The following is a 27,391-nucleotide window of genomic DNA, read 5'->3' on the forward strand; positions in this document are numbered from 1 at the left end:
ATGAAGTGTGTTCCGTTTCTTTTTCTAAAGAAGATCCAAGTTAAAATAGGAGTTTGTTTCAACTAAAACCAGGTAAGGTGAAAAATACATAATTTGACATGTAAAGGAGCTTCAATTGGAAATGACTGATTTTAAGTTCTTAAAGCATTGAGATTTAGGATGATATTTGGTGGAGAATAGTAATCGATCTTCAGTTGAATTGGCTGTCCAATAGAAGAGTGAAAGATGAAGCAAAAATCTTGGGTGTCTAGAAAAGACACAGAGAACTGAATAAATTCAGTCTGCTCCCAGGAATCTCATTAATTATTATTATTGCACCAAGACATTTTGGAGGAGGAGAAGGGGACGACAGAGGATGAGATGGTTGGATGGCGTCATCAACTCGATGGACATGAGTTTGAGCAAGCTCCAGGAGTTGGTGATGGACAGGGAAGCTTGGTGTGCTACAGCCCATGGGGTCACAGAGTCGGACACGACTAAGCGACTGAACTGAACTGAAGACATTTTTCATATTTTCATTGTTTTTTAGGCAATAAAGTACATAAGATTATGCAGATAAAATATATCAGATTATGGGGGAAATTTTTGGTCTGAAACATGTAAACCTCGTATATTCTATTTGGCAAGTTCAGGGGAAAAAACACATCATTTGAGTAAAAGTACAAGGCAAAGAAATGTTGCCACACTGAGAAGATTCCTCATGATGTCAGTAAAGTGCTGGAAGAACAAAATCTTTATGAGTTTTCAGGAAGAGAACTTTTTTTATATCTTAATCCTCGAATGATAATTTCAACACTGAAATTTTAAGCTATCTTTAAAAACAAATCCCAAAGACTTATCCAAATAAAATGATTATTATTAACACACTATTGACTGGGAGATTTTTGTAGAAACAAATATCTGTGGCTGGTGATTTGTTATATAAATGACTGTTGAAACACTCAGAACAATAATGCTTGCGTAACAAAAGATGAATTAATACATCTGTGGTCAATAAGTTGTTAAGGTAATATAGTTTATCCTGCCAAATATGTGATCTGAAGCCTTCCACTACAGGCTTGAGATTTAAGTCAGAGTTTTCTTTTTGAATATTTATTTGGTCTATATTAGAATTTTAAAGTATCTCCTCTTGGATCACTTCTCCACGTGCCTTGCTTTAGCAAAGAAAGAAAGAAACCAGCTTATCTCTCAGGTGAAAGTTTTCATCTTGCATGTTAACACATCAGTGTGTATTTGCATCACAGGTCCAGTGACTGAGAGTTAGAAGCGCTGGTGACTAAGGAAATTCAAAGACACCAAAGCAGAGGGTCAACCAAAGCTCAGCTTTACCTCAGAGTGACTGAATTGATGCAGACTACCACACAGCTTGCAGTCTGTTGCCCTTCCTTTCACCTTCCGTCCAGACATTTAACTTTTTAAATCAGTATTCTTATCATGTAACATTCTCATTTGATAGCATTCTCATCCCAACAGACCCAGAGTTCCTGGGTTATATCACACCATCTCCCCAAACAAACAGAGGTTGTCAACAGGAAGGTTTTCATCCATTCATTTCTTTTTTTAAGTGTTTGGTATTTTTCTACTGTCTTAAATTTGAACTTGTTTCTATGTACGATGGTACACCATTTAGATGTTTAAAAACTTAGATTGACCTGATGACCATGTGAACGTAAAACTTAAGTCATAGTTGAATGAAATGATTCCGTGGCAATCCTAATCCATCTCTTCAACCAACAGGTATGGCTGCATCCTCACATTAGACTGGTGAGAAGAAAGGGGACTGACGGGATAGGGCAGTGGGGGTGGGAAGAAGCCTGGAGTAAAATTAAACTATTTAGAGGTTTGTTCATATTTCTTTATTGTTCATACCATTTCTGTGTTTTATCGTATACCCTTGCTCAGCTCTCCCACCCTCCTCACCCCTCGATATTGGATAGAGAGCTGAAGAAGTACAGTTCTTCAGAGGTGATTCAGGATCTTCGGGAGAAATAAACTATTATATCTTTAATAAATATTCCTAAGTATTCCCATCCCTTTATTTATGTATCAAACATTTCTTGAATTCATAAGAATGTTCTAATTACTGGGAATACCAGAGAAGTTAATAGGATAAAAGTAGCTGACAAAATAGGTAAATAAGAAATTCCAATATAAACTATGACAGGAGAAATTTTTGGACCTTTTTCCAGGGAGAACTGTTACTGACTTCCATGCTAAAGCAACTATTTGAATCCTAGAACCAGATTATCCACTTGACCCAAAGCCTGCTAGCATTCTAGAATGTGGTGATTTTGACCTCTGACAAAGAAATAATAGAACTCATTTCAGCCAATCAGAAACCAAACTTTTCATTTCTCATGGAATAGTATAATAGATGACTCTAAATCACCTAAGTGTGGGTTGAGAAAGACATAGTGGACTTGAAACTGAAGCAGTCTGTTGTTAACTTTGCTTTGGCTTCTAACAAGAAGGCTTTAGATTCAGAAGGTGTCCTGCATTGGTCTTCCACTGGATGCAGTGAGAGGAGTGAGAGTCCTCCAGCCTCTAGCTAGAAACTCCCAGACCACGCAAGAGATGGAGAAGAGAGAACTAAAGGTAGGAAAAAGTAAAAAAAAAAAAAACAACAAAAAAAAACAAAACTTGCCATACTCTCCTTAGAGATTTCCACTGGTAAATATATGTCTGTAAGCCTTGGCAGCCACATGTACACTGAAGCATTTTTCAGCAAACGTCCTCGAAGCTGAGAGCCAAGAGGAGATAAGGAGATAACCTCAGCTGTTCACATACAAACATGGACACCTTCAGTGGGTTTGGAGCTTGGACCCTTCAGTCCCCTTCATCCCTGAGTTTGAAAAATACTGTACTTGTCAACATCTGTTTTATAACTCAGCACTAAGTATGATTTTTTTTAACTCAGAAAATTGATATTAGAATCTTTAGTCCAGTTCCATAAGATTCTGAAATAAATCTTTGCAACTGTGAATCCATTTCAAAGACATGAACCTCATCCACAGAGAGAAAAGATTGCTAAAAAAGAAGAAAACCTCTATAGCCCTTTATAATCCTACAGAATCTATATCTGAATAAATCAGATGGAGCTCAAATGCTACCACACCCCTGTATGTTCCTCATTTAAAGGGACACACTAGCTGCCTTCATTACCATAATATACACCTGTTTTTTTTTTTTTTAAAAAACTTTTTATTTTGTATTGGGATAAAACCAATTAACAATGTTGTGATAGTTTCAGGTGACCAGCACAGGGACTCAGTCATACATATACGTGTATCCATTCTCCCCCCAAACTTCCGTCCCATCCAGGCTGCCGCATAACATTGAGCAGAGTTCCTTGTGCTATACTGTAGATATTTGTTGGCTCTCCATTTTGAATATAGCAGTGTGTACATGTCCAACCCAAACTCCTTAATTATCCCTTCCTCCCATCCTTCCCCCCAATGCGTTCATTCTCTAAGTCTTTTCTGTTTTGTAAGTGAGTTCATTTGAATATATATCTGCATTTTGTTTTTTGTTTTTTTAATTACTATAAATTACTATCAGATTGCAGTACTGTCAACATTTAAGATCAGATTAGGTGGTAGGCTGTTGGATGAGTCAAGGCTATAAACTGCTACTCTCATGGTGTTTTTAATCAAATCACATTTTACAGTACTTCTTATCAGGTCTTGACTCTCACCGCAATTCACATCTTCAGTGATCTTCTTGAGCAGGCACAGAGTAAAGACAGTCTTAACAAGCCCCAGAGTCCAAAGAGACTTATGGATCCTCAAGATAGTAACATTGAAGTGGGTCCTCCCTCTCAAAACAGCTGCTAACAAAGGCTATTTTTGAAGCTCCATATAACACAATGGAAAAACAAGTCTTTCAGATTCTTAAGGGCTTACTTTTCATCCTCCTTTCTGTGACTGTATTTTAGAGGCAGCAAAGAGAAGTTAGTGCCAAGGAGACTGTTCCTTCCTCCTGCTGCTTTTTTCTCTTTTAAAGACAGAAACAGATTCAACCTCAAACACAAAAGCTGCCTGGGGCCTAAAGATCTGTTTATTTTGCAATTTAGAAAGAGCAGGAGACCCGCAGTGTTCTCCCTGACCAGAGTCCAAGTGTTCTTGGGTTCTGCAAAAGGCCCTGGGGCCATCCTGTAAGTGAGCTGGGGAAAAGCAGAAGCAGCCCCCCTTAGCTGGGGAAAGCTAGCTTTTCAGGGGCCTGAGGGGACAGTACCCCTCGACCTCAGCTCTGGTAAATGTGCTCCACCACCCCGGTAAAAGTATAGTCAAGGGACTGGAGAGCTAGTCTGTTAGGGCACAAGACCTCGCTCAGGCTGATCCTGAAACCCAGGTGCCAGCCACTGCTGGTTGATGACAGAAAAGGCTTTCTAGCCTCTTCATGCCTTTATAGGCTCTTCCTCGGACACTTTCCCCTCTGTCATCCTACAGCGAGATGGCACCTGTACTGTGGTGTTGCTGGGCCCCCGGTGCCCAGCAGATGTTGGCCTGTGGGGAAGCAGAGCCTCCCTTATCTCTGGGGAGTCTTCCTGTTAATCACAGTAACAGAACTGGGAAGAAAAGGGCTTTTTGATTTGGCTGGTCATTGCTGTTGTTCTCCAAGTAAATGAGCCAAAGTTAATTGCACCTGTGAGCTGTAAAAGCCTAAGCCAAAAGCAGTGGGCTGGTAAGCTAGCTCATTCCTACAGAACCTCAGGCATTTCTCCTCCACCTCTGGCTGCAGCTAAGCTGGCCAGAGCCCTGTCAGTGGTGTGAGGAGCCGCCCTCCTCAGTCCTGATGGTTCCCAGGACCTTGGTCAAACCCTGGCTCTCACTTCAGCCCTGATCACTTTCCCCAAAATCAAATTTTCTCTAGAAATGGCATGGCCCGCCTATTGGAAGTTTGCATGGTTCTCAGGAAATTAGTCATTAGCGCCCCACAAGGCTCTTGTCCATATGTTCATTTATCTACAAACCTTCAGTTCTTTCTCCCTTATCTCCTGATGATTTTAGCTCCTGTTTCACTGTCATTCTTCTGTCTCAATTCTTGGGGATTTCCACCTACCTGTAGGTACTCCTTCCAACACCCCACTCCCATCTCACTCCTCATTTCCTTGGACTTCACTCCTGCAATGTCGTTGCCCTCCCCCCACCTCAGCTATTCACTTCCAAAGTCACAACCTTGTCTTTTATCTTTTCTCTGGCCTTTACTTCCTGGCTTTCAAACCCCTTGAACTTTGCCCTGTCCTTCATCTCCCTGTTTTTCACCCTTCTTGAGGTTCATTCTCCTTCTTACTCAATTTAAATTCCATGGCCAATCATTATAATCATGCCCATGTATAATTACTGTTCTCGCTTGCCCTTCTCTCAATCTGATTAATCACCATCCTGGGTAAATTCAGCTCCCCATCTGCTCTAGTTTGCACTCATGTAGCTGTACAAAGTCAGCAAAACACAAAGATGCACACACACACAAGCAACTTCACTTTAAATTCATGACTACCAGTCTCAAGTGAGCCCTTCCTTACTACTGCTGGGCATTTATACTAAGCATCCCTAGTTCATCCACTCCCCCAGTGTCCCAAACTGTTTCATATCCCCTCATTCCATCAGTTCCCCTCACTCTCACATCTCAGCTGATTCTTTGCCTCTTACTTCCCTGAGAAAATTGAAGCAATCAGAAAAGAACGTCCACAGATTCCCATAACCTCATCTATCCACTAGCCATCTACCCACTTACCTGCATCTGTATCTACACATTGTGCCTTCCCACTTGTTCCCAGAGACCAACTCTTCTCTTCCTAAAGCCAGTCCCTCCCCATCACCTCTCACTTGCTCAAGAACATGACCTCAACAGTTAAGTCTCCCCTTTCTCACATCAACTGTTACTTTCTACTGTTTTATTTCCTTCAATATACAAACATTCTCCCATCTTAAAAAAAAAATTTCCTTGCCCTCACCTCCCGTTTTGGTTTCTGTCCTATTTCCTGGTTCCCTTTTGATGCAAAACTTCCAGAGAGTTGCCTGTACTTGTTGATCTAATTTCTCTTCTCTTGTTCTCTTAAACTCACTTCAAATAGGTTTCTATTCTCACCACTCCACAAATATATATATATATATAATTTTAAGGGACACCAATCACCTCTTCCTTGCTAAATCCAATGATCAGTCTTTGCTTTCTTGATTTTTCAGATTTTGATCTAATCACAGTTGACCATCCCCTCTTCCTGAATCATTTGCAGTTGGTTTCCAGGATTCTAAACTCTTGATCTTCCTCCTGCCTCAGTGGTTGTGCTTTCCAGGTCTTTTTGTTTATTCTTCTCTCCAACATTTTACTTTGGATTTCTTAGTCCTCTTCTATATGAAATTCCTTCCTAGTGATGTCATCCAGTCACGTAGCATTAAGTGCCATGTATATACCAGCAAATCTTAAACTTATATCTCCATCCCATACATTGCTCCTGAAATTCAAACTCATATCCCCAGCTCCTTACTCAGCATTTCATCTTGGGTGTCTACTTTTCATACATGTCTACATGCCCCAAACTGAACTCATGATGCTCTTCCCCAGAATCTTTACCCAGATCTCCTGGGTCCCCACCTCAATGGATGCCATCTCCATCTTTCAATTTGCTCAGGCCAAAAACCTCGAGTCATTTATGATTCTTCTCTTGTGTTCATGCCCTCCATCTAGTATATTAGGAAGCTCTTGACTCTACTTGCAAACTATATCCAGAAGGTGACTTTTCCACCACTTCTCTGCTATCACTGTGGTCTGTGGCACCATCATATCCCCTGCTTGGATTAATATCAGAGCCTCCTCTAACGCTTTCTGCTTCTACTCTTGCCCCACAGCATCCAGAATGAGCCTAGCCTCCCGCATTCCCTTTCTGGCCTCCTCTTCTGCTCTCCTTGTCCACTTCATTTCAGCCACTCTGGCTATTCCCCAAACATGTCATGCCTTCTGCCTCTGCAGCAGCTCCTCCCTCTGCCTGGAATGCTCTTCCCCTGAGATCCTGGATAATTCCCTCACTTCCTTCCAAACCTTTGGTTAAATGTTACCTTTTCTGTGAGACCTACCCTGACCCCCTTATTGAATTCCATTGCTGCTTTTTCCTTTTTCGTTCAATAACATTTATTACCTTCTGCTTATGTTTATCATCTGTCTCCTCTTGCTAGGATGTATGCTTCATTAGTTCAAGGAACTTTGTCTGTTTTACTCCTATGTAGGTGTATCTCAAGCAGACAGAACAAGCGGTATCTGTCATATAGTTAGTGTTCAGTATTTGTTGAATGAATACATTTCTAGGGTTAAACATCATAAAATGTGAATGGTAGAAAGTGAGTAGAGGTGGGCCTATGTTTTAATAAATAGATGTTGGGGGAAAAGAATAAGGGATTAAGAGGGACTTGATAAAAGCATTAAAAGCAACAGCCTACCAGTTAGCCCTGGATGCATTTCAAGACTTACATTGAATTTCATTATAAAAAGGAATATCAATAACTTCCACAAGATGGCACCATGTCCCAGGCCTGTTTTCCTGCATTCAGAGTGAAATATTGTAAAATTGCGTGACTGGTGCCCTCTGCTGGCTTGCTTTTGTTTTTGTTTTGTTTTTGTTTTTTGACCTTGAGCCTTTGGTTTAAAGATGTAAGTGATGGGCTCCATATACTTCCTTGAACATGCTGTATGAATTCTTAAATCCATGAACATGCTGTATGAATTCTTAAATCCATAATTTAAGCCAGCTGCCCAAAAGCATACTCAAAAGTTTATGGTACTGGCACAGCATACAGGCATAACTGGTACCAGTTTGATTGCCACCCAGAACCACTGTGGTGTAGGGACACTCAGATCCATGCACGGCATCCTAGCTACACCAGTCATGCATCACATCACAAAGTCCAGCATACCTGCTGCCCTCTGTGGCTCTACCTCTCCTTGGTCCTTCCACCTCGACTGTAATCCCTGGTACCATTTTGGAAGGATGGGCAAAACTGCCTCCCCATCCCTCTACCCTTGCACTAGCTTGCCACCTTCCCACCTTACTTATAACTTAGGGTAACAGGAAACAGAGCCGAGAGAAAGGAGTACAGCTTCTTATATAAATAAGTATTTGACAGGTTGGGATTTTTTTAATTGGAGGATAATTACAAGGATTTTTATTCCAATGTTACTCTTCCCTTCCTCCCCCCACCACCCACCCACATACACACATGATAATTAATATTCCCTGGAAATTTAGATCATTAATATCCTACTTGGACCCTTTCAGTGTGGTATAAATTTAGAAGGCTGATTAGACTACATACTTAAGTGATGAGTAACTTTCTCAGGAATTGTCACATTAGGGCCTATCGGTCATTAAGCAGGCCTGCACCCCTGTGCCAGCAGCAGCCCGAAGAAGCTGCCACATGTGAGCTCATCACCCTGCAGGTGGTAATGCCGAAGGGCTTGGGATTTCTGAACATGTCCTTACAAGACATTTATGGCTTTTTTATTTGCATCCCCCACCCCCACTCCCAATTTTTGGATCCCATCTATATCCCTGACTTGTGAAACTTTTTTGGACTTACATGTAGAACGTTTATAAAACTTTTTGTCTTAAGTTTTCTGTTCAAAGTTCAAACGTGTCTCTCCTAGAAGGGCTCCCCCAGTGGCCACCTAACAGTACAGGACACGTGGCATGGGACACAGGGTCAGGAAGATCCCCTGGAGAAGAAAGTGGCAACCCACTCCAGTATTCTCACCTGGAAAATCCCACAGACAGAGAGGAGCCTGGTGGACTACACCCCATAGGGTCACAAAAGAGTTGGACACGACTTAAGAGACTAAAAAACAACTAAACCCCTCCTATATAAGGCATGATTTGGTGAGCAAATAACATTCACTTTCGTCACTAACAGTTTTATAGGCAATGACTGGATCTCTTTTGAGCCTTCCTTGCAGGTGGTTCTATTCTCTAATGTGGTTTCATAGGCCAGCCTCCTTTCCCTCAGATTCCTACCATTTTGGTTATACCAGTTATCCTTCTGTGATCCTTCTCTAATTCCACTATAGACTGGTTGGGAGGCAACCAATTCTGTACAAAGAATTCCAAACACAGAAGTGCTGGATTCTGTTTATATCTCAACAACCTTGATAATGCCCAGAATTCTGAGGCCAGTGTCCTCCAGATACTACATATGTAACAAGGAGCTTGCTTGGGTCTACCACCTCAGGCACCTCGACCTTAAAATGTCCTGTTCTTTTCTTATCTATTTCCAAACCTGTTCTCACTTCTGTTTTCTCATGGTATAGTTATTAGAAACACAAAAATCCACTCAAAGCAGAAGCCCTCCCAGTCATCCTCTTCCCCTTCTACTTTCCAGCATGAATAAACCAAGATCTAAAAATCTCTTCAATCAGAACCCTCACCTCCTTTGCCACTGGACCAAGGGCAGTCCAGACTCTCATTTTTCACTATTGCCACAAAAGCTCCCCATGCTCAGCCTCTGTAGTTCAGCATGAACACTGCTATTAGAATTTCACACACCACAGAAGTGTTAGGTGTGAATCATAGATCCCCCCCCTTTTTTTTTAAACAAAAACTTATTTTCATTGGAGAACTGCTTTACAATATTGTGTTGGTTTCTACCATACATCGGCATTAATCAGCCGTAGATATACATATGTCCTCTCCCTTTTGAGTCTCCCTCCCACCTCAGGTGGGAATCCTATATTCCTTTCCAAAAGCTCCTTCACTTGCCATTGACTCCAGGATCCAATAATTCAACATACTCACCACTCTCAGACCTCACCACTCTCAGCTGCAGCCCATCCATTCTGCGCTCCCGTCCACTGCCAAGAGGTATCAGGCCCTGTGCGCCTGGACATACATCCATCCTTCTACCCACAGATACCTAATCTGAATTGAATCTGCTGCCCCACCCTGCACCCTAATAGCCAACCCACGACACCCCATCCCCTGCCACCTCCCCTCTGAACTACAACCATGAGACTGAATAGGATCAGGCCTTGGCTAATTCCAAATATCAGGTAGTATGACAGAGCTTAACATGATGACACAGGCACATTAATTCATCCCACTGAGAAGTGTTCTTCAGAGTGATTCAAATCTGTGGAACTTTCTGCTCCCCAACATGGATGCAGTTGCTATGTGAGTTCCCTAAAGTTGATCATCAGAAACCCATTCAGATAAGGAAAATAAGACATTTAAAAACAAAAACAATTTTACTAGATGTTTGACAGAAACCAATACAATATTGTAAAGCAATTATCAAAAGTAAATTTAAAAACAATTTATACAACTCTTATTACATTCCACCACTAACCCCTATCTTGTTTCTGATGTGGACTATATAACAATCATGAACCAATTCTGGTCAGTCAAGGCATGCAGAGTAGTGTAGTGGTTACCTTGTTTGGACAGGACATGCTCTCCCGTTTTCCAGCTGCCATTAGCCACACAAAGCATGCCAGCTCCACTTGCTCAGCCCAGGTATTGCTCATCTGGGCTAAAGGCCTTTGCGACTTTGTCTCCCAAACCATCTTTTGCTTGCTGAAATCCCAACCTACCCTCCAAGACTAAAGCTCAAGTGCTGTCTCCTCTAAAAAATATTTCATTACTCCAGCTCTCTTTGCCCTCCAGCCTCTTTGAATTCCCCCAACATTTTGCTTGTGTATATGATACATCATACTCCCCTTGTAGTTAGTGGCATACAGGCTTCATTAAGAACTAAATGGAAATACTTAGTCAAGGTTACGTGACCAACTCTATGATCTTTGGCAACAAAACTGGACACATTATCCAGGGTTCTAGCATTTGAGCTGCAGATAAATAACAGAGCCTGCATTTGGTATACCGAGAAAGGAAGAGAAGTGACTTTACATGCACACACATACACAAATTCTTACTCTCCATGTCCTTACTGTCTGCCTTCTGCTTACAGAAAAATCATGAGACAGCTTGATGTGTTGTTATTTTTTTAATAAATAGAAACCACACCACTTCATTTGTTACAGAGAAGAATGAGAGGCAATAATTCGAGGGCCCAAGAAGCTTTTTCATCCATAAGATAACAGAAAGGATAATCACCTTCACCGCCCAAGCCTTTTGTTAACATTTTCGTTTGATCTCTGATCTCCCACCCACATCAGCGTGCCACTTCCAGAATGGAACTCTGCCTTCAAATCTTCTACTAGTTGGAAGGCTGGTCTATCAGTTTGTCTTAGCAACGGAATGGAGGTCCCCAACTCAGCTGAGGAACCTGGACAAATCTTCTTTGATTTCAGCCTCATCCCAAGGCCCATGAATGTTTTCTTTAAAAAGCTGCAGGCGAATGAGGTAGAAAGGGCAGAGACATGAGATGGAAACCAGCAGAAGGGCAAAGAGTATGGCTCCCACAGCACTGATGGACAGCAGACCTCCTAAGGCTGAGAATGCAAAGAGCAGTGTGACCCCCACATAGCTGCGGGGCGTACATGCCTTCAGTTTCTTCTGTAACATGGGCCACAGGGCAAAAATCTGGATGGCAAATGTCACCATGATGAAGGCATGGAGGGATCGGGGCAGGCGGGAGGCAAGGCAGACAGAAGCAAAGATGGCCATGTTCAAGGACAGTGTGCTGGATACAATGGCAGCATTGGCACCATAGTCAAAGAAGATGAGGTGACCTAACAGCATGAAGACTGACATGGCATAGATGGTGTCAGTGCTGACAGACTCTGTCAGGGTCTTCAGCACTGGCGAAAAGCCATATGTGAAAGTAATGAAGACTAGGGCGCTCTTCAAGTCAGCCCACCGGGTCCGCCCACTCTTCTTCCGTCCTTCACCTCCATCAATGAGATCAAACAAAACATAGCCAATCAGTGAAGAAGCCAGGCCAGTCCCAAAAAGCCACTGAGGGGCGAGAAGACCCTCATCCATATACCACCAGATAACCACAAAAACACAGACACTGCACAGCTGCTGTATCACCACACTGGACTCAAATACCACAGCCCAATATTGGTATTTCCGGGCATAGATGTTTTTCCGGAGCTCTTCGAGGAACCTCCGATCCACGTAGTTATCAGGAAAGGGCTGTCGCTCATACAAGACCTTCTGCCACCTGACCTCTTTGGTGTTAGCTACAGGCTGGGCACACATTATCCTTAAGCTCAAACTCAGGTGACTTCAATCTCCCTTGCAGAAGTCCATGTGGTTCTTGTTCTTTATAAAGTTTTGACGTAAGACTTCTCTGGAAATTCCATGCTGAGTTGTGGTTGATATTGTACTGACCTTCCCTTGCTTTCAAAGGCAGCAACCCAGGCTAGGCCTACAGTAGATGAGTTTGTTCTCTGAGGCAGGACAACGCAGCCAAGTTCCTACAAAAAGAGAGACTATGAATCTATGAAAGGTCAAGGGCAGGACTGAATTAAAATCAAATACTTGGTTTGTTAGAAGCCTGAACAAAATATACATGGTGGCCATCTTATACTATAGATATTTAAACTTCATTTCAGATTTTACATTGTAATTCCTTTTCAGCTGTAACTTATCCAGTGCCTACTATGTGCCAACCTTTGAAGCTTCTTCCATTTAATCTCCACAACCTTGCAAGTTAGTATCAGCCCCACTCTATCTAGTAAAAAAGCTGAGATTCAAAGTGCTTAGTTTACTTCAATTCAAGCTAACAGTGGTAAATACTGGAGCCAGATTCAAACCAAAGTTCTGCCCCAAAGCCTTGTACCTCTAAACCAGTTCTTAACTCAGGAGTTCACACACCCCCGAGGTCTATCGACGGTCTTCAAGACCGTTCAAAAACCCTCCCTGTTAATGCATATTTGTTGCTGTGATTTATGCAAATTTCTAGGACTAGAATCCAAGTTTTTATTGGGTTCTCAAAGGCATCTGTTACTTTAAAAAAGTACAAAAGAACAAAGCTACCGGTCTAAAGAGAAAGGTAAACCTCACAATACAGAAAGACACGAGCTCTATGGTTTGTTTAACCAAAAGCAAAGACTGAAGATTCTTAATCCCTTAACTGAGCTTAACATCCTTTAAAGAGCTATCATCCTACTCATTAACGGCGAAACTCGGGAGGATCGAAGATAATGATCCCCTTTCCACAAAGAGAAAACTAAGAGTCAGAAATACCAAGGTCATCCAGCAAGTCTGAGAAGAACATTCTTATTGCCCGGCCTTATTTCTTCCAAGGAGACCACGGTAGGGTCCGAGGCGCCGAAAAGGGCAACGCCCACCCAAAGGGTGGGGGACAGGGCCGGGTAGGGTGTCCCCGGGGGCGCCCCACTCCCCCTCCTGGGCCTCCCCCGCCCGCCGCCGCCGCCGCCCTTCACCCGCATCGGGCCTGCGGGAGATGGCGGAGGAAGCCCGGAAACACTGACTCCCAATCGGAACCCACCTGCCCGCGAGTTCCTAGGGGTGCGCGGCCGGGGAAGGGCGGCCGCCCGCCTCCTTCCCCATCCGGGGCGCCGGGGTCGCGTCGGTGGCTGAGCACTTCCGGGGCCGCCACAACCTCCGCGGCTAGAGCGCCCTTCCTCAGCCGGTGAGGCCGCGATGTCGCTGCTGCCTCCTCCTGGCCACTTAAGAGGAACTTCCAGTTCCTCTCCCAGGAGGAATGCCCTGAGCTAGGAAAGCTCATCTTCTACAGCGAGACCCGGGATGTGGCATCGTAAGGGCAAGGGAGAGAAGCCAGCCTGGAAGAAGGTTATAAGGGCGACTTGATTGAGCTCCTATTGTGAAGTCAAGCCCTCAGCTAGGGACGTCCCATGCATCCGTGCATCCACTGGACACATACTCAACAAACATCTACAGGTATCATGCACTGTTTCAGGTGCTAGTGATACAGCAGTGAACAGAGGAGACAAGAATTCCTCCCCTCACGGAGATTTCTGTCTTGTGCATTGAGGGGTAAAGTGACGATGTCCTCCTCCTTTCATGGAAGACAAAACTGAGGCTCAGAGAGGTTGTGATTTGTCCAAGGCCACACACTTGGGAAGTAGATTAACCTAGATTAACATCCAATTGTGTATCGTTTAGAAGTGCAGTTCTTTCCTCTGCCGCCTGGAAAGGGAGAGGGTGGAGGGCCCTGTGACTGAAAACAGCCAGACACTTTGAATGGGAGGCTGCTAACATTCAGCTGAGGTTGTGGAAATATGAGAGGATGCATAAACAGATGGGAGTAATGAAAAAGCAAAGGGAGATAGTAGGACACAAGATGTAGTCGATACAAAAGTCAGAAAACCTAAATCCACTTACTAGCTGGGTGACTCAGCAAATCACGCTGACTAAGCTTTTATTTCTTCCTCTGTAAATGGAAATAACATTATTTCCTCTTGGCTACTTAATGGGAGGGTCAATGGGGTCAAATATGAAACATAAAAAATGTGAAGTGCTGACTGATGTATAGCTGCTATTAGCTTACTTTCATCATCCGAATGATGGAAATGGCCAAGTGAAATACATTCTGCAAAATGATCTCTTTCCATTTTCCCCTCTAGGTTTCTGTTCCAAGGTTTGACAAGATTCCCTGGTTTAGTGAGGCCAGCTTCATGAACAAGCCATTAGTGCTCAGTCTCCCCAAAAGGTAACAGCCCAACCACTGAGAGCAAAGATTTCAAGCAAGGTCTCATGGAAGATGATTTCTTAAGGATTAGGGACAATCATCTGAGGGGCATAGCTGGTCGGTTAAGAGGCTAAGTCAAGTGCTTAAAGAACCAGAAAGGAGAACTTGCCCAGCAATCCAGTGGTTAAGACTATGCCTTCCAATGAAGGGGGTGCATGTTGGATCCCTGGTTAGGAAACTGAGATCTCACATGCCCCGGGGTGCCACCAAATTTTTTTTTTTTTAATTAACAACAATAAAACGGAAAGGGCCATGGTTTCTAACACAAAAGTGAGCCCTGAGAATTGGCCTGGCTGGAGGAGATAAGACCTCAATTAACTTCCTTCTGTTCCACTACCACTTAGCAATACAAGAAAATTTTGCCCATGGACACTGCCTTTCAAAACACTTCCATCCTCCTCCTCATCTTACCTTGTCTCCCTGCTTTCATTTGAACTTTTTAAATTTTAACCATCAAAAGTCTAGAATCATAAATTCTTCTCTTCATAGAGTAGCAACTTCCTGTATTTTAACTTTGAGACAATCTCCTCCAATCTCACCAGTTCTGCCCTTTCAAACAAATGCCTGTGGAACATGTGTCTATCTTTTAAAATTGGGGGATTTCATGTGTAGGGAGTTGCCACTTGAAATAACTGAGTTTACTCATTCCTCTCCCATTTCTGATCCCCTGGTGTGATCCCCAGGTGTTACACTCTCCTCTGAAAGGGGAAATAAAAGGAAGGGTAAGTGTGAGGTTAATGTCAGGGTGAATGGGAAAAACCAGGGAAGACTGGGAGAGGACAGGCCAGGAGCTAAGTTTATAGGTACATCATAGGTGAGAAATTGGCTCCCTGGAATGTAAGGTCATTTGCTGGAAAGATAATACTCTCTGAAAAGAGCCTTTCCTCCTTTTGGTAACTTTCATGTACCCTCCTGCCCATGGATAAATGACTCTGCATGAGAAATATTCCCTCCACATCCCCATTTCAATAACATACACCTTTGCTTTGTCTGCTGCCCTTCTTAGAAACCACATTCTCAGTCAGCAGCTAGACAGTTTTGTATATACTCAGAAGCACCTGTAAAGTGCTTGTTGTATGGGGTTTTTTTTTCTCATAACTTGGAATATATCTAGACTCTAGCTAACGTCCTAATATAAAGCAGGCAATCTGAGATTGAATAGACCCAAAGGCTTGTTGACTAAATAAAAACACCAATGACTTAGTTCTTATTAAGAGCTGTTAGCAGTTCAAGGATCAGCATGAGTAATGACAATTTAGCATCTTTTAATTGGGGGCAGGGTACAAACTCATGTGACAGTGGTAGTCAGGTGGTCAGCGTACACGAGTAGAGCTGGCTGAAGGGAACTATAATGAAGGGGAGATCACCTCCCTTCAGGAGAGGAACAGTCAGCCTCTACCCTGGTCAATGCTGTCTGCAGGTATGTGACCCCGTCTGTATTTCCAACAGTAGCAGAAATGTGGATTTCCATGTGAAATGGGTAGTGTCTGACATCTGACTAGGGTAACATCCCGCTATCCCATCCCACCCCACACCTCTTAGACCTACCCCTGCACCCGTGAGCAAAGCATCCCTATGCACGGCTCTCTCACCCCCAGCTCCCTTTTGCCTTGATTGTACAAGCCTTTGGTGGGAGGTAGGGAGGGAGCACCGGAGAAGGCAATGGCAACCCGCTCCAGTGTTCTTGCCTGGAAGATCCCTTGGACAGAGGAGCCTGGTGGGCTACAGTCCGTGAGCTTGCAAAGAGTTGAACCTGACTGAGCGACCGAGCACACCCACAGGGAACAGGGGTGTGAAAAAGGCAGACCAAGAACGCAACTGGGCACTCTCACATGCTGTTCAGTTTCACAGACAGGTCCTGGAGTGTCCCAGGGTCCAGCCAGCTGGGGAGAGAAAGAGTAGTTTTTCCATGCAGCCAGCGTGCTTGAGCCAGTTGCAAAGAGAAATAATTTGACATGGTATGGAGCTCTGCCCATGTCTGTTCTGGGAGGACTTCTCAACACCTCTGAAGAGAAATGGTACTTACTTACTTCACAAGAACTCTAAGACGACTGGACAGCACCTGTGAGGTGCCCTGACTTTCAGAAGGACAAGATAGGAATGGAAAGTCTTTTGAAAGGATTCTCCAAGTCTCAACAGTTCCTAAGGATTGGAAACCCCTTCTCTGGCCATAGCTCAGAGTTCCAAGCTGTTCATTTCTGAAAAAACCCTTTTCTAGGAACTCGGTTGGGAAGTTCTAAATGTGCTTTAAGTATTACTGAGCTTTGGACAAGCAGTTCCAACACAGAACAGTCTGAAAAAGAGAAAGGAAAGTTCAGTGAAATGTACTCAGAGCACCCCTAACTGCCAGTTCTGGACACACACCTGCAGGCTTGGAGGAGGTGAGACCCAGTTCTGAGGGTCACTGCCCACAGACCTCTTCCTTCCAGGAGCTCTCTCTCTCAGGTCAGCCTGACTGTGCTGAAGCCACATCCATCATTCATCTCAAAAGCCCTCACGTCACACTGTGGTCCTGTTTGTTTAACATTCTTGAGAGCCAAAGCAGTTCTAAATGGGCCTCTGATCTCTCCTGGTCAGCATTTGGGTATCAAGTTCAAGGCCAGCTGTTCACTCGTCAAACACAGAGGTGGTAAAGGAGCTGGATCAGACCCACTTCCCCACTCTCCCAGAGAAATGGTGGGAGAAATAAAACAATAAATGCCTCATGAACACCATGTGCATGACTTTGTTATAAATGAACAATGGACAATGAAATCTTTCCTTATAAAAGAGAAGAGGTGTTCTTGGCAGAACTACCAGCATTCCACGCGAGTTTCCATTTCTCGGAGGCCAGGGAAGGCCCAGGGCTGCACACACAGGCTGCTTACGAGGCCCAGGCCCCCTGCACACCTTGGCTCCTTACAGTGTAATTAAACAACCCACAGGGGCCAGCAGGGTGGGCCACCCTAGGAAGAGAACTCTTGTTATTGCTGTAGCATCTCTGTCTCACCTTCTGCCTGGAACGAAGGACTGTTCCAGAGAAGAGTATAGTTGGAGGGAGATGTACCATGGCAGGAAATGGGTGGATCGTTTTAGGATACAGGGACAGAAGCTCCAAGAGAGCAGGCCAGGCTGGAAAGGACTGCTCTTGTTAAATATCAGTGGCTTGTGTGCAGGCCTTGCCAAGAAGGAGCTCTGGGGTACATTTCACCCATTATCTTTGCTTTTCTGAACATTTTTTTTTTCTTGCTTTGTTTGCACACCCTTCACTGTCTCTGACAACCTACAACTGACATTGGTTAGTTCAAAGAAAGGGATGAACTTCTCTGGTGGTGCAGTGGTAAGAATCTGCCTGCCAATGCAGGTGTTCCATCCCTGGTCTGGGAAGATTCCACGTGCCACAGGGTCACCTAAAGTCTATGTGTCACAGCTACTGAGCTCACGTGCTGCAGCTACTGAAACGCATATGCCTAGAATCTGTGCTCCAAAACAAGAGAAACCACCGCGACGAGAAGCCTGCGCACCACAAGGAGGAGTAGCCCCCACTCGCCACAACTAGAGAAGGCTGACACAAACTCAATTAAGATCCAGTGCAGCCAAAAATAAATTAAAAAAAAAAATTTAAGATTAAAAAAAGAAAAACTTAAAGGGCCAGAGAAGCCAGAGTGACTAAAGAGGAGAAATCGTATGGCAGCCCCAAAATGGCCGGGGCCCTCCAGGTTCAGGGTGAGGAGCAACAACTTGGGTGTCCCCCAGGTTCTCTCTGAAGTGCCCAAGGGCCTGACACTTCACACGGGCACCTCCGTTCTAACTTGCTCTTGTTTTGCCTTCTCAGATATCCTCATTCCTCTGCCACTTTTCTGGTTGCATCCAAGAAGGGTATGAATTTGCCAATTTTGTTCCAAGTTCCAGATGTCTTATCTAAGGTACTCAATTATTTTTTAATCAAAAAGAAACCCGAGGCTATAAATAGTTCCAGGATGACAGAGTATGAATACAAAGTGTATCTTATCTCCCTAACACAGCCCCGAGTCTGGATCATCCTCAGGGTTCAGCAGAGATTCCTTAAATGGAGTGAGTGAATACTGCCCACCCCTGCCCCATCCTGTCCTGAGTATCTTAAGGCTCCCATGCACTAGAACCAAGAATAAAGGCATCAGGTTTCAATCATCAAAAAGGGAATCCCCCCCCCCCACACACACACACACAAATTTCATATTGAAGGGTCTTCCCTGAGACCTTCAAGGGACTGCTTCTCAGCCTGTGCCCAGAACCAGTCCGCCTTTCTGGAGTCTCTAACCCCTTCCCCCCACCCCCATGAAGCCCTCTGTCTCCCACCTAAGACCTCCTAAACCCAGGGAAATTCACATTAAGAACTCCACACCTCTCCTTCACCTCGCGGAAACCTGCCACTACTGGCTGCTGGGGGACGCTCCGGGACACTGTGCTGGGGGTGGGGGGGGAGGTTCCCATATGAGGGGTGCTGGTGCAGCGAGCACCCGCCCCAGGTGGAGAAACACAGAGCACCCCGGGGGATGTGAGCCGCGTCTCCACCTGAAAAATCCCAAGTCACACTCCCAGGGCTGCTAAAGGCGGCATGTGAAGCGCTTGGCACGGTGCCCTCCGGTCAGGGGATGAACGCTCCCAGGGCCCTCGCGTTATGTGGTTGAAGGAGATGAGTGAGTCAGACGCCACCCACACAAATGAGTGGGCGCACAGGCCAGGTACCCAACCGCGGACTCAGAAAGAGCGAAGTCCTGGAGAGGAGGCGGGGGAAAAGGTCACCTGCGGCCTAGGGGAGGGGCGAGGGAAGGATGCGAGAAGCAGTGGCACCTGCACTGGATCTGGAAGATATTATTTCCACCTGAGGAGGAAGGGCCGGGGTTGGGGCGGGGGTGCGGGGTGGCCAAGACTTGGAGCCTGGGCTTGCGGCCAGAGCATCCAGGAATCCGGCCGGCGGGAGCGCGGGCCCGGGTGGGAGGGACCCAAGGAGGCGGGTGGACCCCGCCCAGGCACGAAGGGGGCGTTCCAGGTCTACAAGCACGGGAGTGGCGGGGTCGGGGCTGTGCTTGAGAGTCAAGCACGAATCCCCCGAACGCCTTAGGCTGGACGGGAAAATAGGTAAGAAAGGCACGGAGGGGCCTGAGCCGAGACGGCGTTGACCCCTTGGTTGCTGCAGTGCCAGCAAGAAGTCTTCCAGTCACTCAGTCTCTGCAGTTCTTCCTGAGACAGGCTCTCCGCTGCCACCGAGCGCCTCCTCTTCGCGGGTTTGCCCTGGGTCTCCGCGCACCGTGCCATCCTAGGCGCTAAGGCTCTAAGGAGGGGGAGGAAAGCATCAGGAGTGAGAGGCCAGGTTTAGGATTTCACGGCTGCAATACTCTTACGTGACCACTAGATGGAAGCCAAGAGTAACAGCTCCCGCGGCCTACCTTGCAGGCTGAGCCGGGAGGCTGGTTTCTGAGCAGACCTGGGAGGTCACAAGTCCATCGCTCCTGCTGCGACAGGAGACTCAGGTACTTCACCCACACCCTCACCTCCACCTTGTCAGAGACTGACCCTCCACCAGCGAGCGTGTGCACGTGCGTGCGCGGGTGTGTAGGCCAAACAGGTGTAGGGGAGGCAAAATTTTACCTTTGCCGTCTTAGGGTTTGGGGCTGAACTAGAGATTTAAAGGGACAGATTTACGGGAGAAAAAATTATTTACTATAAGTTTTATGTGAAACAGGAGCCTTCATGAGAAAATGAAGGCCCAAAGTAGCAAAATCTGAATGTTTTTTATAGTAGGTGTCAAAATAGGCAGTTGTGCAAGAGTAACTAAACTGTGAGGAGGCTGAAGGAGAACAATTATTTTGAAAAGGTCGGTACAGAATTCTCTTGGCTTCACTTCTTGTCCTTGAAGATAAGAACGTTACTTTTCTTCTGGTATTAGGTCATCTTGTATATGCGGTTTTATCTCCTTTTAGGAAGAAAAGGAAGAGGTTAGAGCACTTTTCTTGCATGTGCTGTTTTTACAGAGCATCTTAGCTCAAAACAAGGCTTAGGCCAATGAGGCAGGTTTGGGGGAGGCATAGTCTGCCACCCTTCTTAGGGCCCTGGGATCCCTATTCTCTTGGGGCACCTGGTGGGTACCTCATATCAGATCTGAATTCAGCACCCAGAGTCAATGGCGAGCCTGAGGCCTGCATGTGTGTGTGCTGCTCCTTTCTAGAGAGAAGCTGTGTTCTATCTCATGGGAGTGGAATGTACTCTCTCTCTCTTCCTTCCTTCCTCCACACCAGGGACCTGTCAGGAGGCTGTGGTAGCCCTGAGATCCTGTCCCCAGGGCACAGGTGCAAAGGTCCTGCCACCTGGCTCCCTTCCTCCTCATCATCATGGGTCAGAAGGCATCGCTTTGAACATCCACATTCCAAGTGGCCTTTGCTGCCCAGGAGCAGTCCCGGGCCAGGGGCAAGTGTGTGTGTGTCTGGAGCAGGACACCTGAGTGCCTCACCAGAGAGACAAAGAAGCAGAGGCTCAGGGACAGAAAGACAGGGGGAGGGAGACAAAGAGCAAGAGAGCAGAAGCCAGACACACAGAAGGGTCCGGGGACAAGAGACGCCAAAAAGGAATCAAGGGAGGAGAGATGGAGCTCACAGAGAAGAAAAACAGAAAATGAAGACCGAGAGATGAGGCCTGACCGTGTGCCCGTTTAAACACCTGTGGGGCAGCTCTTCACCAGGCCGGGCTTTCACCTGCCTGTGCCAGGCATGCACTCGACTCCTCCGGATTCCGTGAGAGAAGAACATGACCACGGTAATTGGATAATTGAGGCCAGGAGGTGACTTACTCAGAGCTCACAGCCCAGCAGAGCGAACATGGGGACGATCAGGGAGCCATGGCAGGAGCCCTTTTGCCTGCTTACTGGGTGGGCTGTGACCGAGTCTCCCCCCAGCGCTGCATCATGGAGTGTAAAGTACCGCCCACTCCCTCCATTCCTGCCCCATCCCGGTCTGCTCTCCTCGACTGGCTTTGTTGTTCCAGTCTAACGAGTCAGAGGGAAGGGGAGAACATTATTCATGTTGCTTTTGGCAGACTTGTGACAAAAAACCCTCATTGACAAACACCGTCCAGCAGCAGAGATGTGGCTGGGAACACTATAGGAGGCAATTCCCATTTTCTGAGAACTCTTATTTCTCTGTCATCGACTCTCAGTTTTTGCAAATTCATGACCCTTCACATACGCCTCATTCCTTCTCCTGTTTGTGTTGATCAAACACGTATAACCACAAATCCAAGCTTTAAAGAACTAACCTGAAATAATGATCTAGATCTAAATAATGATCTAAATAATGAAATGAAAACCAAGTTTAATAAGTCCGGATAATAGTTACACGGCTGTTGATCATTTCGTGTATGTTTGAAATTTTTCCTAGTGAGCAGTAAGAGTACCTCTTAAACTATGCTCACTTTTGTTCTTTGAGATGATTGGTATTGTCCGAGAGCAGGGAAATGTATAATTATAATGGGGGCTTTTTGTTTGAATATTGAACATAGTTCTCCTACTGTTACTTTTTGGCTTCTAAGGGCTGCAGGAATCATCATGTCCTGATATGGACACTAAGAGTGCTCTCTGCCCCTGGGAAAGGTAGTCTTTCTTTGACTCTTTACTCAAAGAACTTTCTGGATGACAGAAACTACATGTATGAACTGCTGGACAAATCTCTTAACCTCTCTGAGCCACAGTTTCCTCACTGTGTCCACTGAAAGGGTGGAAGTAGGTGATGGTTGATGAGGTGTCTCAGTTAAGGCAGGAGTGAGCAGGAGGAAAGGAAGACAGGTGTGGGGTGAGAAGATAGGAGTCAGGCCTGTCAGTGCCCCTCGAATCATGTTTGTGATGGATATTTTTAAAATCGCCATCTGGTGCTTACATTTTTCAGTTTTTGTTAGGTGGACAGGTGTGTGTCTGAAACAGCAAGAGACCGAGAGAGGAAGAGGGAAGGAGAGGGAGAAAAAAAATTCTCTTTTTTTTTCCGTCTAAGATTCAAGGAGGCCCAGCACTTTGGCCACAAGCCAGAGTCCAGGGGCCTCAGCAGACAGTAAGATCAGATAAGAGGCTGTTCCCAGGTGTGAGATGTGGGGCGCAGGCTTTGGCCCTGGGGGTCGGCTGAGCTCTGCATAACCTTGGCCGGGCTCTCCTGTCACCCTGCCGGCTGCTGTCCTGAGGACAGCTGCTCGGGAAATGAGAGCCCCATGGACGTTTCAGAGCCTCTTTCCCTGATGGCTGTGACTCTGCACAAAAGAACACAGAATCCCAAAGAGTCTGCGTTGGTGTCTTATAGACCGGCCAGGCAGGATAGCTCATCACGGCCGCCTCCCACACTGCACATACACCCCTCTACCCCGCAGCCCCCCACCTCCAGGCCCTTGCCTGCCTCTCCAGGTGAGGAGGGATGCAGTGGCTCTTCTGGGGGCAAGGATTGGCTGACAGTGAGTCTCAGGTGGGAATACCGCCACTTTCCTGGCAGAGTGACTGAAGCCACACATCAAAAACTGGTTCTTTCTGTCCCTAGAAAGCGTGGGCAGGATGAGAGTTGGCCTCTGGCCTTTTGGCCATAGAGACCGGCAGCGGCAGCAGGGGACTGGGAGGCCCAGAGCGTTTCAGGGATCGCCCAGTCAAGCCTCTCAGCGCCAGGTCTGGAACCGAGCAATTTGCCTTCCAGCCTTGGCTTTTCTAAGAACCTTGTGTCCATGAATTGGTTGCACACAAACGTCCTGTAATGTTCCCCCTGAAGAAAGTGCTATTACAATAATGATCTTTGCACACATCTGTCTTGTGTTCTAGAAATTTATGGGCATACATGTATGCTAGTCATGTCTATATACCTGATAGTTTAAAATGCTTACACTGACTCATTCATTCAACCAACATGTGTTGAATGCCCACTGTGTGCGACACAGTAGGTTCTAGATTCCGGTACTACTTTGGGTCAGTGGTGATTATCAATACTTCCCTTTGAAACTTGTATTTGTCACCGTATGTGTTTGATCAACATGAAACAGGAGAAGGACTTAGGAGATGCAGGATAGTTGCCCTAGTGATCACAAGCTGCCAAAACTTGGGAGTCAATGAGAAGGAAATAATAAAGAGAGTTCTCTATGGTGAGAAGATTGGAAATCAGCCTCTTATATATCCAAAGATGTGTGAGATACATTCTTGCTCTTAGGAGGAAACAAACATGCTAAAAAGAAAACAGAATAACAGCACAAATTGCAACAAGAGTTATACTAAATGCCTGATGCAATCTGAGAGGCAGACACCCAGGTAAGGGAGTCAGGAGAAAGACTTTCTGAGAAAGAAAGGTCTAAGCTAGATCAGGATAAGGAGTTGCCAAAGCCAGATCAAACAATATATATGACATGTTTTTCCCTCAAATTCCCAAGGATGACAGTCCTCACAGTGTGGGACTTGGGTCACAGGTCCAGATGTTAAATTAGCAAGCTCCTGTCGGGCACCTGGTATGCTTGTTGCTTGGTTCAAATGAGTCCTGTGACTCCAATCCCTGAGGGCTCTAGTGTTTTCTTTTGCAGACACCAGAAGTCTGCAAGAGGGGCAGAATCAACTGCAGGAAACAAAAGCACCTGCTTCTAACTCTACTGAAAACAAACCTGCTATGCTAAGGACCCTCCCACCCCACCTCCGCCCATCCACATCTTCCTCGTCCTTTCAGACCAAGCACAGATGCCACTTTCAGAAGCCCCTGCTGAGTCCTTCAAGGGGACACAGTCTCTTTGCTGAAGGCCCAGAAGTACCCTTGCTTCTTCAGTGATGCCTAGCACATCCAGCCTTGAATCGCAGTTTCAGAGAGGTGTCTTAGTCTCAGAACTCAAAAGACATGACGGACAGGGGGAGAAGCCTGGGCCCCAGGAGGTCCCATGCCCAGGATATCTGGGAAGAGAAGGTAGAAGCTTGAATGGGCACAGAAGAGCAGAGGAGTCAGCCCGGGGTTGGGGTGAGGGTTTGCGGGGGGTCCTCTCCAGCCTCTTCTCACCCCACCCTCCTCCCACACACAACTGGCCATTCCAGGCTGTCCTCACTTACCTGAAGTGGATTTGCCAGGTCTTTCTTCCAAGTCACTGCGCAGAGTTCCTAGGTTGGAGCACCGCCCGCTCTCCTTGCTCACCACCTCCAGCACCCACCTGCCTGTTCTTTCAACCCGCCTCAGAGCTTTCTCGTGACGCCCCACCCCCACCAGGGGAGCTCAGGCCTCCTTTTTGCTCCCGTGGCCTCAGCGTCTTTCTGCCTTCAACACTGGCACATGTCTTGGTACCCAAACACTGGGTGCTGAGCAGGTTGTGGTCAGAAATGGTTTCTTCTTTACCTCCACATCCTCAGTACCTGAGGTTCCCTGGTGGCTCAGGTGGTAAAGAATCTGCCTGTAATACAGAAGACCCGGGTTCAATCCCTGGGTCGGGAAGATCCCCTGGAGGAGGGAATGGCAACCCACTCCAGCATTAATGAATGGACAAATACATGAGTCTGTATTCTTTCCTGGTCTTCCTTTAGGCCAGAAACCTCTTATTCATCTTTGTGACCCCATCTCAGCGCCCTCCACGCGGTGGCGTCACAATGAAGGTTTGTGGCTGAATGAATGGATTAAGTCATTTCCAGTCATGCTTTCACATGCCAACCCACAGTGTGGGAATACTGACTCTTTGAAAATGGACTATGAACATGAAATGTATTTTAAATATCTGTCAGAAGAATCCAACATGGTGCATACTTTACAGTCCTCAGACCCCTCGTAATGCCTCACCCAAGCATATCTCATGGAGCAGTCCGGTAAAGGTCACCTTAGGAGCACGCCGCAGGCACACCCCTGCCACACAGGTATATCCCCATCTTCCTGTTCTGCACACCTGTCTGGACAGCAGGAAAGTGTCACCTGCGGTGACAGATCACCAGGTCAATCAAATGAAAGAACAGCCTTCAGTTGGCAGTAACTGTCTGCTTGTCTCTGTGCCCCTCCTCTCCCCTGTATCTACGCTTCCTAAGACTCTATCTCAGGACTCTGGTGTCAGTGTGAACAGGAAAGGGTAAGAGAGAATCCCCACACGGGATGCTAACCTCAAGTTGCCATCTGTTCCCTAACCAAGCTTTCACCGGCTATGCAAATGAGAAGCCTGCATTTCAGGTGGAAATGCGCCGAAGCCCACCCTTTCCCCTTTCGGCAGAAGTGGAGTCCTAAAGAAAGCAGTGTTTACAGTGAGCAGACGGGTGGCCCCAACTCTCTCTCTGCTGGTGGTTTCTTTGCCTCTCTCCTCTGGGGCGGGACGGGGCTCAGGACCCACACACCGGCTCCGGTTCTGCCCAGGTCTTGATCGCGGCTCTCGGGTGGTGCAGAAGGGCCACGTGGTAGCAGGCAGTGTACGCTTGAAAGCTGATCGCCCCAGAGTGAAGGCCTGACAAGAGAGGATAGGATTTCAGAGGGACTAGAGAAAGCAGATTTGCAGCAGAGAAGTCTTCTCAGGCCATCAGAGGTCCTCAACTAGTCAAGATGGTGGGACTTGTGTATGAAATATAGAAAGTGTCACCTATGAGAGAGAAAAGCCCCTCACACTGAAAAGAGGGACCTCACTGGATTTCAGCCCCCAGGCCCACCCTGCCCCACCCCAACCCCTGCCAGCTGTCTTACGCCTGTGCCGCTGTATGCCCGTGCCCGAGGCCACTGTTTAGTCTGTGGCTCACCCCCTTCAGTCTAAACCCTGTCTGAGTCTAACATCCATCCTGGGCACAGCTGGGACCAGAGTGTTCACCTCTCTTTTGTGGCAGAAGTAACTGTTACTCCTCCCACCCCCCACCCCTTCCCCACTTCTTTGCCACCCCGGTTCCTCACCTCTGTCTGTCTCTGTCTCTCCCTGCAGGCCGGGTGGAACCAGAACCAGAACGACCCCACACTGATCAGAAACAAGCAGCTATGCCCCATGTGTCGAGATGTGAAGATGGTAGGTGAGGGGATGGCAGGTGTGGGCATGGGTATCCCCAGGGCACAGCATTACGCCTTCCGCACCAAAGCCCAGCAGAGGGACCAGGACGGAGCCTGGCAGGAAGGGCCACAGATGGGCAGCTGCCATCCTGGGAGCAGCATCACCTGACCTGGTAAACCTCCCCATTCGCAGCAGACCACAGGCTTGAACCAGAGGGGAAGAGAGGAGTTGAGCTGCTTTGCTTGGACTCAGGTGACTACCCCACAGAGGTGCCGGAGGTTATGGAGCCTCTTTTCTGCCTTGACATGTCTCCAACACAACACTCCAGCATCACAGCCATGAAACAAGCAGCTTCATCCTGGGCTTTGTCATACATTCAGTCACGGCCTCAGTGGTGGTGGAGCTGGGGAGAGAATCTCTGGTACTTCCTGGCTACAGGTGGTTGTTTGTTACTGGTGGTGGGGAATGGTGGGTGGGGGGAGTTTTAGGAAAGGAAAGGCTATCAGGGGGATGTGGGCACCTCAAGAACAAAGCTCTGATATCTGAGTTGCTAAAGAAAGAGGTGTGTTTCAGGAGGGAGGCTGTACGTGTTGGAATTAAGACTTGGGTCAGTGTAGGAATCAGGGTTAGGGGCCTTCAGAGAAAGCATCAGGCTTGGATTGAAGGTTAATTTAGTTGAATGGTTAGGTTTGGGAAGCATCTCTTCAATTCTGATCCTCCTTTGACTCAGGGAGGATGGTAAGGCTAGTTGTGCAGAAACAGGAAAGGGGCAAGGAGTAGAAGAGAAACAAGAGGCATGAGAGAGGCCCCTTTGATGAGTT

General features: G+C 46.4%; 2 protein-coding genes across 3 annotated transcripts in view; one reads left to right on the plus strand and one right to left on the minus strand.

Annotated features, from left to right (window-relative positions):
- Positions 1–10,970: 10,970 nt before the first annotated feature.
- On the minus strand, positions 10,971–13,556 carry PIGC (phosphatidylinositol glycan anchor biosynthesis class C). 2 transcript variants are annotated; one of them, XM_043922865.1, is made up of 2 exons: positions 13,404–13,556; positions 10,971–12,366 (listed from the first exon to the last, which is right to left on the minus strand). In XM_043922865.1, the coding sequence occupies exon 2, from the start codon at positions 12,146–12,148 to the stop codon at positions 11,255–11,257; it is 894 nt and encodes a 297-aa protein (XP_043778800.1). In that variant the 5' UTR covers positions 12,149–12,366; positions 13,404–13,556; the 3' UTR covers positions 10,971–11,254. The 2 variants fall into 2 exon arrangements, with proteins under 2 accessions (XP_043778800.1, XP_043778801.1); XM_043922866.1 differs by lacking the exon at positions 13,404–13,556 and adding an exon at positions 13,139–13,391.
- A 107-nt stretch (positions 13,557–13,663) lies between these two features.
- The window catches only part of C14H1orf105 (chromosome 14 C1orf105 homolog), a 71,386-nt gene continuing 57,658 nt past the window's right edge, over positions 13,664–27,391 (plus strand). Inside the window, exons 1-5 of the mRNA XM_043922894.1 lie at positions 13,664–13,673; positions 13,746–13,816; positions 14,503–14,588; positions 18,442–18,532; positions 26,508–26,588. Coding sequence (XP_043778829.1) covers positions 13,664–13,673; positions 13,746–13,816; positions 14,503–14,588; positions 18,442–18,532; positions 26,508–26,588 — 339 coding nt within the window. The remainder of the gene's footprint in view (positions 13,674–13,745; positions 13,817–14,502; positions 14,589–18,441; positions 18,533–26,507; positions 26,589–27,391) is intronic.

This window comes from Cervus elaphus, chromosome 14, assembly GCF_910594005.1.
Source record: "Cervus elaphus chromosome 14, mCerEla1.1, whole genome shotgun sequence".
NCBI lineage: Eukaryota > Metazoa > Chordata > Mammalia > Artiodactyla > Cervidae > Cervus > Cervus elaphus.